The 10,728-nt window shown below is 54.8% G+C and overlaps 2 protein-coding genes across 3 annotated transcripts; one reads left to right on the forward strand and one right to left on the reverse strand.

Moving 5' to 3' along the window:
• Positions 1 to 184: 184 nt before the first annotated feature.
• Kat2a (lysine acetyltransferase 2A) lies at positions 185 to 8,756 on the reverse strand. Of its 2 annotated transcripts, none has more exons than XM_036196776.1 (18): positions 8,350 to 8,756; positions 8,082 to 8,205; positions 7,288 to 7,433; positions 7,066 to 7,155; positions 6,644 to 6,825; positions 6,368 to 6,559; positions 5,391 to 5,497; positions 5,094 to 5,204; positions 4,867 to 5,006; positions 4,580 to 4,788; positions 4,248 to 4,374; positions 2,303 to 2,413; positions 1,788 to 1,931; positions 1,477 to 1,591; positions 1,354 to 1,390; positions 1,205 to 1,268; positions 1,014 to 1,098; positions 185 to 882 (listed from the first exon to the last, which is right to left on the reverse strand). In XM_036196776.1, exons 1-18 carry the CDS (start codon positions 8,686 to 8,688, stop codon positions 689 to 691), a joined length of 2,517 nt encoding a protein of 838 aa, XP_036052669.1. In that variant the 5' UTR covers positions 8,689 to 8,756; the 3' UTR covers positions 185 to 688. The 2 variants fall into 2 exon arrangements, with proteins under 2 accessions (XP_036052669.1, XP_036052670.1); XM_036196777.1 differs by having other exon boundaries at positions 4,867 to 5,003; positions 8,350 to 8,755.
• On the forward strand, positions 8,359 to 10,592 carry Hspb9 (heat shock protein family B (small) member 9). Its single transcript, XM_036196779.1, has 2 exons — positions 8,359 to 9,459; positions 9,846 to 10,592. The coding sequence occupies exon 2, from the start codon at positions 10,071 to 10,073 to the stop codon at positions 10,557 to 10,559; it is 489 nt and encodes a 162-aa protein (XP_036052672.1). The 5' UTR covers positions 8,359 to 9,459; positions 9,846 to 10,070; the 3' UTR covers positions 10,560 to 10,592.
• The last annotated feature ends 136 nt before the right edge of the window (positions 10,593 to 10,728 follow it).

Raw genomic sequence — 10,728 nt, forward strand, 5'->3', positions numbered from 1 at the left:
CTGGAGAAGACGCGAGGGATGGCAGCCAGGCAGATCCATCACCCACCCCACTACGAATTACAGGGTCAGCAGTGAAGCTGGTGAAGCCTGAAGCCAGGCTTCCGGTTGCAAGGGGAAGGACTGGAGGAGTGAAGGTCAGTCCACTAAGTCTGAAGCTACACCCCCAGAAACAATCACACAGGGGAAAAAAAAAAAAAAAGCTTTATTGTTCCCTCCAAGGGATTAATGCCAAGGAATGAATGGTCCTTGTGCCCCAGCCCTGTGGGACAGATGGACGAAACAGTGTAGGACAAGTCACAGCCCCTCATGGTTCCTTCAGTCTGGGCTGTTTCCATCCCAAAGCTAATCACTGAATAGCCCTGACCCTGGGAAACAGGCACCTGGATCAGGCTCAGAACTGCAAGCCTGCCTAGCGCTATGAGGACCAGGGCTGAGCAGTTCACCCCCACCCCCTGGCCACCAGACATTCTACAAGGGGCTGGTCCCAGACCAGACAGCTCCCCAAGGTCGGATGCAATGAAGGCAGGATGCAGGTGTTGCAAAGGCTTGGGAGTGCCTGCTGGCTGAAAAGTCTGCAAGATCCAGGCCCATGGCTGGAGTTTTTCCTGCTGAGTCAGGGATGGGAGGGCCAGGACACTCCAATGGATTTGATGAGACTGAGGCAGACACTGGAGGTCCCAGCTGGGGACTACTTGTCAATGAGCCCTCCCTCCTTGAGCTTGAAGTAGAAGAACTTCTCCAGGGCACTGGCACAGCGACAATATTCGCTGTCTGGGGGATTGTACTCCCGGCAGTTGGCGATGACCCGCTGCAGGTCAGCTACAAAGAGCTTCCGGGTCACATAGTAGCGACTTCGCAACCGTTCTGTCATGGTCTTCAAGTCTGGGTCACAGGGGAGAAGGGGTATGCCTTTAAGAGGTGAAGGGATGGAGCTGGGGTTGCCCATCATAGTGGGTCCTGGAGGGGTACCTGACTCCACATAGGCAGGGAAGAGAAGGTAGGAGGGTCCTCACCAATGGGGAAGCGGATAACCTCATAGTAGTCGGGGGCCTCTGATTTCTTCACAGGTTCCATGAAGGGCCAGGCACTGGGGTGTGACTGGAGAGAAGAGGTGAGCTGGGGACAGGCTGACGGGGACAACTTGCCCAACCCAAGACTGCCACCCACTTCAATTACCCCTAGAACAGAGAACCTGGCCTCCCACCTTGATCTGGGCCAGCAGGTTTTTGAGGGTCGTGTAGAGCTGGTCGGGGTCCTTCAGCTCCTTGCTGGAACAGGAGATGTCAAGTGTGAGGTCTGGGTCCTTCTGCCCTGCCCTCGTTCCCACGCTCATTTCCCTGACTAAATACTTACCCCTTCTCCTTTCCCAATGGCTTCCAGCCTGTCTCTCCTGCAAAGGGGGAGAGGACAGCCCTAAGAATGCCTGCCCCTGCCCAAGAGTGCCCTCCTGCCCTTTCCGCCCAGGCCCCTGCTCACGAATGCCAGGGACGCTCTCCACAGGGATCTGCCTCCCTCCTTCCTTGAAGCAGCTGAGTCCAGGGTAGACCTTTCGGATCTGGGCCTGTTTGCGCTCAATCAACTTCTTGATGATCTGAGGAAGCAAGGGTCTGAGGGGCCAACTCGGGTCCAGTCACCCTCAAGGCCACAGTCAGGAGATGGTAACATTTACTTCTGACTTTTTCTGAGACCTGGCCTGTCTCCTCCACACAAACGCAAGGTACATGACTTTGCACATTCTCTCCTGACCAATGCACACTCACAGGACCCTTCTGGAAACAAGTGCACACCTCTTTTTGTTTCTTGATGATGTGGGACAGCTCTGTGTAGGGGATCCGGGGGTTCAGCTCACACTCCATCAGTGTTGCTCCTTCATAGTCTTTGATGTAGCCCAGGTAGCGGCTCTTGGGCACCTTGATGTCCTTGGAGAAGCCCTGGGTGAGTGGATAGTCAAGACCCAATCCATGAGCAAGGACTCTCCAACGCTCACAGCCACTTCTTCAGGAGCACTTGAGAGGTAGCACACAGCACGCTTCCTCTTGCGTCACTCAACAGGCCTGTGACAGCGTGAGGACTCTGCCTGCCTCTGGCTCCAGGCTGGCTGCTCCTCACCTCCTCCAATCCCCAAAAGGACCTGATTCCTGGCCCCGTTCTTCACTGGGTGGCAAGAGGTGGGGAGAAGAAAGGGAGTCCCGTCCTCACCGGTGACAGTGTAACAGGGGACAAGAGGGTAGCCTGCTGCTGCTGGAAGCTGTGCACCCAAACCGGGGCCCCAGGCAGCAGTTATGAGGAGACCAAGGCTCACCTGCTTTTTGAAGTAGCCGATGGCATATTCGTCAGCATAGGTGAGAAAGTAAAGGATGCTGTGTTTGATGTGGTACTCTTTCAGGTGGTTCATCAGATGCGTGCCATAGCCCTGTGAGGGGAGACGACAGGCTGGGAAGGAGATGGGGGAGCCACGGCAGAAGGATAGGTGACCAGTGCGGGGAAAAGCAAAGGAACCCTAGATGACTGATTGCTCTGGGCTAGATTCTGCACTGAGTTCTTCACAGACTCATTCACCAGTTAGCCCTCAAGTAGGTATGAAAAGCCCCATTTCATAAGGAAAAAAAAAAAACAAAAAACAAAAAAAACCCACCCCAACAAAACCCCTGAAACCCAGCTACACAAAGAACAGACTGAGGTCAGTTGACCACAGACGCAGCAGAGCTGGGTTCCAATCCAACACAGCTTGTTGGTCCCAGTCCTGGGGCTTTAGGACAATGGATCACAGAGGCCTACTCATGACAGCATCTGAATCCTGATCTCACTCATGACAGGACCACACAGACATGTATACCAAACAGGAGACCGAGAAGCCCAAAGGGTGTGTTGTGAGAGAAGACCAGCTAGGACTATTCGCTCTAAGGAACTGTAACAGTTCTCAGTGCTCCAAGGTCTGTACATTTTCCTGTGAAGAAACCAGTTCATTTAAAAAGTGTTGCTGTCTTGGAGTATAGCTCAGTAGAGTGCTTGCTCAGCATGCACAAAGACCTGGGGTCAATCCCCGGCACTGGATAAAACCCGGCATGGTGGTGCACACCTGTTATCCCAGCACTCTGGAGGCAGGAGAAGAGGATCAGAAGTTTAAGGTCCCCTTGGATTACAGTGTGTTTAAGGCCAGACTGGGCTACACGAGACCCACTCTGAAACAAAAAGTCACCAAAGGTTCACTTTAAAAATATTGCTTGGGCTGGGTGGTGGTGGAGGCGCACACTTTTAATCCCAGCACTCGGGAGGCAAAGGCAGGTGGATCTCTGTGAGTTCGAGGCCAGCCTGGTCTACAGAGCAAGATTCAGGACAGGCACCAAAGCTACACAGAGAAACCCTGTCTCGAAAAAAAACAAAACAAGGGTTGGGGATTTAGCTCAGTGGTAGAGTGCTTGCCTAGCAAGCGCAAAGCCCTGGGTTCGATCCTCACCTCCAAAATATAAAAAATAAAATAAAGTTAAAAAAAAGAAAAAACAAAACAAAACAAACAAACAACAACAACAAAAAAAAACCAGCAATGGTGGTGGAATGTAAGCCCTTAATCCCAGCACCGAGGCAGAGGTTGGCAGACCTCTGTGGGTTCGAGGCCAGCCTAGTCTGCAGAGCAAGTTCTTGAGTTCCAGGGCAATCAAGGCTACACAGAGAAACCCTGTCTTGAGATACCAGCATACACACACACACACACACACACACACACACACACACACACACAAAGTTTTTTTGGTTTTCTGAGACAGCAATTCTCTGTGTAACAGCCTTGGTGTCCTGGAACTCACTCTGTAGACCAGGCTGGCCTCGAACTCATAGAAATCCTCTTGCCTCTGCCTCTCTAGTGGTGGGTCTAAAGGGATGGGCCACTAGGCCCCACTCTTGGGTACTGGTTTGTTTGTTTTTTTTTTTTTCCGAGACAGGGTTTCTCTGTGTAGCTTTGCACCTTTCCAGGAACTCACTCTGTAGACCAGGCTGGCCTCGAACTCACAGAGATCCGCCTGCCTCTGCCTCCCGAGTGCTGGGACTAAAGTCGTGCGCCACAACCTGGGGTGCTGTTTTAACCATGGATGTTTCCTGATGATCAGTTATCAAGGCCGAGCCGCCCCCTTGTGGAAATGTCTGGTCACTACAAGAAGTGCTGGCCACAGCAGTTCTGCCATCTGGCTGACTTGGTCCAAATTCAGAAACAGGTGGTGGGATGCAGGCGTGGTCAGAGCCACTGTGCTCACCTTGACCTGCTCATTTGAGGTGACAGCACAGAAGACGATTTCCGTGAAGCCCTGAGTGGGGAACATGCGGAAGCAAATCCCACCGATGACCCGCCCATCCTTGATCAAGGCCAGAGTCTTATGCTTCCTGAGAGAGAAAAGGCATGTCATGGGATTTACCTTTCCATGCTCCCCAGGTCCCCCAACCTTGAAAGAGTGAAGTGTCATCAGGGATAAGAACAGAGGAGACAGAGTCCTGAAAGGTTGAGCCTTGGGCTTGGGAGGGTGTCCCGTGTGGAGGGATGGGGAATTCAAGGTGCTCTGGGTTAGCTAAGGGGTCCCCAGGGACTCACGGGTCAAAGACGAGGCGGGCAATATATTCCTTGGGCATTCGTGGTAACTGGTGGGAGAAGACATTCTGCAGCCCCACAAGCCAGAGCAGCACCCGCCGGTTGGCCTTGGGCGTCAGAGAGTTGCCAATGACATGGAATTCGATAATGCCTCGACGCTCTTCTAGGCGAGCTGTTTCATCTCGGGCTGCGTTGGCTGAAAGTAGGCTTGTCTAGGCAGAAAAGGGGTGGTAAGCAAGGGCCTCAGGTGGGTGAGGGGCCCTTCTCCAATAGGTCAGCAGGTCGGTTACCTCAGGCCCCAACATGGCAGCAGGGTCAGTGATGGTCAGCATGACCTCGTTGACCAGCTCCATGGGAATGTCACCCATCACACGGAGGCGCTTAGCATCCTCCAGGGTGAGGTTCTCAGGAAGCTTCCTCTTCTCTCCTGCTGGGGAAGATGGTAATGTCACCCGGGGATAGCAGGAAATGTGGAGGGGCGATAAAAGGGGGTGAGAGGTCAGGGTCGAGTACCCACCTGGCATGGGCTCGGCCCCTGTGGAATCTAGGCTCAGGGAGCTGTTGCTGCCCCCACCCATGGTGGGACTGAAGATGGGGGTGCTGGGGACAACCGCTGCACTGACCGTCGCTGTAAGAGAGAAGAAATCAAGGACGGGCTGGAGGGGGTGGCGGGGTCTTCTGAAGGATCTGGACCCTTCCAGCTCGCTCTGAGCCCCAAGGTGTCTTCCCACTGATACTACACCCCACCACTCTGTTATCCCAGGGGCAGGAGACCAGCCAAGGTGACCAAGCAGACTCCGCAGGGCTATCATACCTGTCCGGGGCACCAGCTGCGTCCCCTCCGAGGGTGGCATGGTGAAGCCAGACTCCCAGATGGGAGAATTTGCCCCGTAGATCTCCTCCTCGAGCATGGACAGGAACCTGAAGGGAGGGAATAACTGTCTCACGACTCCAGCCTTCAACCAAGAGTAGCCTGGGCCAGTCCCCAGAGGGATGAGAGGCCAGCCAGCCAGCCCCTGTTCTCAGAGGGCGGGAGCCTGTGAGGGAGACAACTTCTGTTGTCTGGGAAGGTCTACCATGTAGAGGGAGTCTCAGCTTCCTGCCTGCTGAGGACCTCTAAGAGAAAATGAAGGAGAGGACACAGCCTGTCTCTACAGATCAGAGACCCAGTTTTGTCGTGAGGTGTGACATAGGAGAAGGGGTCTGAGCTGATGCCACCCTAGGCTGCGTGGCCAGGCAGGGTACCCAGTCACCTGAATTCCCTTACTCCACCTCTGTATCCAAATGGTTTGAGAATCACCCAATCTTGTCGCCTCTTGCTCTCACATGCTGGTTCCCAGCAAAGGTTTTGGAATAGGGAGCTATGACCCAGATTCAAATGGGGGAGAAGTGAGGCACAACAGAGGTAAATGTACATAGGAAGGACTAGAATGGAGATGGGAAATGATCCCACGGCAATCGTCAACTCTGACCTCTTGGAGCACTGTGGAGGGAGGGGGTTCTGAGGCTGCGTCCAGGTGCCCACAGGAGACTATTAGTAACAATCTACCAAGGGGTTGGGGGTGGGGTAGCGTTAGCTTGGGCCATGTATGTACCTGCCATCCCCAGACTAGTACATACTAGCAAGTAGCTTCTGGGCCATGGGCAAATCTGCCAGGTAGACACCCAGGTCCCAGAAGGCCCATGGAGGGAGAGGAGGGACCAATCCAGGAAGCCTTCCTGGAAAAAAGGGGACAGCAGCGAGGACATGAATTTGGGGGCAAAACCCCGACAGGCCAGACCGAGCCTTACTTGGGGAAGTGAGTGAGGATCAGGGTCCTCTTCTCAGGCACCAGCTTGTCCTTCTCCACTCGGAATTTTTCCAGTAGCTGCCGGCGGGTGACCGTGAAAATGGATCGCAGAAGGCTTCGGCCGAAGACATGGGTGGTCTCGTATCGGGGGAGGCTGTCGCAGCTCTGGGGCACGTGGCAGTAACAGAGCCATCTGGAGGAGGCGGAGTGGCAGGTGAGGGTGGAGACCACTCACGGACCATACAAGCCTCCCCTGTGAGGCCCTGCCTGGGCTTACCTAGTATAATTGACCTTGTAGGTGGCCACATCCTCAGACTGGGACCGCTGGCGGAACTGAGCAGGTGTCTCCAGCTTCCAGTAGTTAAGGCAGAGCAGGAACATCTTGGAGAGCTCGAACATTGTCTGGCGCTCGCGGGGGGCCAGGTGGCTGAATTTGTACTGCACAAAGTTCAGTACACCCTGAGGAGGAGGGAGCGGGGGACGAAAGCAGGAGGCGGCATGAACAGCCAGCAGAGGCATCTCAAATGCAAGCCAAGGCTTTCCCCTCACTCTGGGAAATCCTGACCCAACTTCCACGCCCATCCTGAGGGCAGCAAACGGAGTCCTTTCTTTGAACCTCTCTCCTGTTCTCGAGGAAGAGCAGACTCTCCAGCCCCTACGCTGCCCCTTCTTAGCTCTGCTGTTACAGCCCCGTTCTACCTGCTCGATGTTGGGCTTCTCAAATGGGGGGCTGCCTAGGGACCCCTCCACCACTGGTCGGGTCATCTGCAGGATGCATTTCCGCAAGAGCTGTTTGGAAGAGGAATAGGGAGAAATCAGGGTAGCAGAGCTCAGAGAGCCAGATCGCAACAACCTGCCTCCCCCACCACCATACACTCAAATGCCTCACCACCTTCAGTCTTTCATTCCATGAAAGCTCACCTTGAAAAGGTAGAAATAGACCTGTTTGGTGTCTGTGTCCTCTTCCTTGTGAACAGACATGAACAGATTTTCTACATCGACTACCATTCCCAAGAGCCGGTTAATCTCATCCTCTGACACATTCTCCAGGTGGGACACATGGTCGGCTGCAGGGGTTGAGAGGAATAGAAGATATCCACAGGCCTTGATCCCTGCACCTTCTCCTGAGACACACCTTTGAACCTCCAATTCCTTTTTTTTTTTTTAATTTTTTTAAAGTTTTTCGAGACAGGGTTTCTCTGTGTAGCTTTGCTCCTTTCCTGGAAATCGCTCTGTAGACCAGGCTGGCCTCGAACCCACTAAGATCCCCCTGCCTCTGCCTCTCCCAAGTGCTGGGATTAAAGGCGTGCGCCACCACCGACCGGCTGAGACAGGGTTTCTCTCTGTAGCTTTGCACCTTTCCTGGAACTCACTCGGTAGCCCAGGTGGGCCTGGAACACAGAGATCCGCCTGCCTCTGCCTCCCAAGTGCTAGGATTAAAGGCGTGTGCCACCACCACCCGGCTGCTCCTCCAATTCTTGAAGGACAGGGAAACCCAATGTTCTCAGTTCCCACATCAGCCCTTGTTAGCTCCCTGCTTCTGGGCTGCAGACTTTTTTCCTTCCTTGGGACATACATATACATTCCCAACCCAATTTTTCTTTAGGAAGTCTCTCTGATTTCCCTAAGAGGCTTTATGGTACTTATGTCACCCTGTCCAAACAGGACCTAGCACCTGCCCTCCGCCCCAACTCCAAAGACGCTGCCTGCCTTACCCAACGGGTGCTCACAGCTACGACACAGCTCACTCAGGTTGGCAGCTGGCTGCTGAAGGTCCATGCGAGGTGCGGTAGGGGGTTTGGGGTTTTTCCAGCCATTACACTTGCAGGTTTCATTGGCCTAGAGGCGGAAGGATCAGTCAGCTGATACTGTACCCCAAGCGCCCGAGAGGCTCTGCAGCTAGCTAGCGCTTCGCCCCCATTCCCACCCGAGCCCTGGGATGCCCCCAAGCCCCGCCTCTTTCACCCTAGGCCCCGCCCCCACCTTGCAAGCTGAGAAGACCCCTAGTTTCTCAAGCTTCTTGGCACGCGGCAGTCCCCGGACTTGTGCCTTCCTCTGGCTAGCGCGCTGCTGCTGACTCAGGCCAGGTCGAGCCGGATCCCCCCCACTCCCCGGCCCCCCACTTCCTACACCGGCCCCCCCAGTCCCTGTGCTCCCGGCTGGGGCTGCAGCAGGGGCAGGGGCTGGTGCCGGAGTAGGAACCGGAGTGGGAGCTGAAGCCGGGCTGGGCGCAGGATTCGGAGTTGGGGCAGGGGCCGGGGACTGAAGGGGCCGGGGCTGCGCGGCCGGGGCCGGGTTTGGGGCCTGGGAAGGTTCCGCCATGGCCTCCCCCGCAGCGGAGCGGCGCCGCGCTCCCAGCCCTAGGGCCGCATGGGCAACCGGCGCACAGTGCGCAGGCGTCGCTGCCCCGGCGCACTATGGGAGTCGTAGTCTTTCCTTGCCGATCCCCATGCCTTGGCCTTCCAGACTTTTCTGTCCTGTTTCTTGGTTGCAGACAGCCAAATGTCGCTCAATTGTAGCACCTAATTGACCTCTACTTTATTCTAATCTTTTTTAAGCTATCTGGGATAATGACAATTGCTGTCCTTTTGGGGACAAGAGGAACCCTGGAATACTGGCAGTTTGGAGAACTTGTGGGCTCTGCCCTTCTAAAATCCATAGGTGGAAGAACAGGCCTGGACCTGGGGGTTGGCTCCCACACTGCCAAAGCCTCCCCCAAGAATTGCTGTTACAATAGAGATGAAATGTAGCATTAAATCTACATTTTGTGCTGTGTGGTGTTGACACAGATGAATTAACTTGGACATTCAGCTTTTTTTTCTGTACTTAGGTTGCTGTTAAACAGAAAGTTTATTTTCAGAAGCACAGTGGCATAGTTAATGGGCCTTGTTGCTGAGGTAGAGAATGAAACTCAACCCCAGCCTACAGCAAGGGTGTGCGTGTGAGAGAGAGACAGAGACAAGGACAGAGAGAGGAGACTGAAATACTAAGATTGTGCGTATACGAGCGAATTTAAAAAACCAGAGACAGTGCGGGCCCGACACTGCAGTTACGGAACACAGGGAGAGGTCCCCGCTTTTGTTCTATGAATAGGTAAATATGGCTCGCCCAGCTTTAAAGCTGAGCGAAGATCCCTGACCATCTCCTTCCACACCTCCATTCTCATCTTTTCCCTGCCTCCCCCGCAGAGGGTGAGAAAGGAACCAGAGAAATATACATTTTCTTCTCCATGTGTTAATTCAGGACCGTGAAAAAGGTCAGGGGAGAGACCATTCTTCCAGGAAGACCTGGAAGGCCCCCTCTTCTGGCTCAGTCCAGGGAACAATCTTCCTTGCCCCGGGTCTGATTCTTAAGAGGGAAGGGCAGGGCTGGGCAGGGCCGGGCAGGGCCGGGCAGGGCAGACCTTTTTAACCTTGTTGCTCAGTCCCATCTGGTGTGGAGTTGAAATCCCGCATTCAGGTGATCCAATTCCTTCACAGCCTCCTGCCCACTGACGTAGACCGAGAAGGGCCCACGGTGGAGCATGGTCCCAGACAGAAAGCAGCAGTGGGAGACTAGGTCACCAACAACCGGCTGCTTGCGAGGAAGTTGGGCCAAGCTGACTTGATCTCTGCCAGCGTTTCCCCTCCGAATGTGAAGTGGGCGGGCCCTTCCTTTGCGCACCAAGGAAGCCCTCGTGCCCTCCAGGGCAGTTGCTCTCTCGGATGCAGCGGGTAGGAAGCAGTCTCTCCAGCCGGCAGGAACCGGGGGAGAACCGGGCGGCGTCCCGATGTCCCAGCGCGGCCTCAGCTGAACGAAATCAAGTGGCCACACTACCGGTGCGGCTGCTCAAGGATGATCTGGCTGTGGTGCGTGGCAATGGCCGTGCGGATGCAGGTTTCCAGATGAAGATGGATGCCCACGGCTTCGCTCCGGGGGAGCTGATGGTGCAGGTGGATGGCCAGAACCTGACGGTAACCGGTCAGAAGAAACAGCAGTCGAATGACCCTGTCAGGGGCAGATACCGCATGGAGCAGACAGTGCACCGGCAAATGCAACTCCCACCGAACTTAGATCCTGCAGCTATGACTTGCGGCTTGACACCATCTGGCCATCTGTGGGTCCTGGGACAAAACCGGTCACTACCTGCCCCTGAAGCTCAAACAAGCCAGGCCTGGAGACTCAGGAGCCTCGGATCTAAGGGCTCCAACTGATCCTGACCCATTAAACAACCGAGATGTGCAGCAGTCTTGAGTCCCTCAACGTTTTTCTTGGGGATGGAGGGTTAGAGCTGCAGGGTGGAGGTGGCCGGGGGAGGATAGTAAGTATACCAATAATCAGGCTTCTGGCCCTGAGATAAACTGGAGGGGAGTGTGGACTAAG

Source organism: Onychomys torridus, chromosome 8, assembly GCF_903995425.1.
Source record: "Onychomys torridus chromosome 8, mOncTor1.1, whole genome shotgun sequence".
Lineage (NCBI taxonomy): Eukaryota > Metazoa > Chordata > Mammalia > Rodentia > Cricetidae > Onychomys > Onychomys torridus.

Coding starts and splice junctions, on each gene's coding strand:
- Kat2a (XM_036196776.1), bottom strand. CDS start 8,688: ATGGCGGAACCTTCCCAGGCCCCAAACCCGGCCCCGGCCGCGCAGCCC. Junction 8,206..8,349: donor GGGTCTTCTCAGCTTGCAAG/GTGGGGGCGGGG, acceptor TTCCGCCTCTAG/GCCAATGAAACCTGCAAGTG. Junction 6,826..7,065: donor AGAAGCCCAACATCGAGCAG/GTAGAACGGGGC, acceptor CCTCCTCCTCAG/GGTGTACTGAACTTTGTGCA.
- Hspb9 (XM_036196779.1), top strand. CDS start 10,071: ATGCAGCGGGTAGGAAGCAGTCTCTCCAGCCGGCAGGAACCGGGGGAG.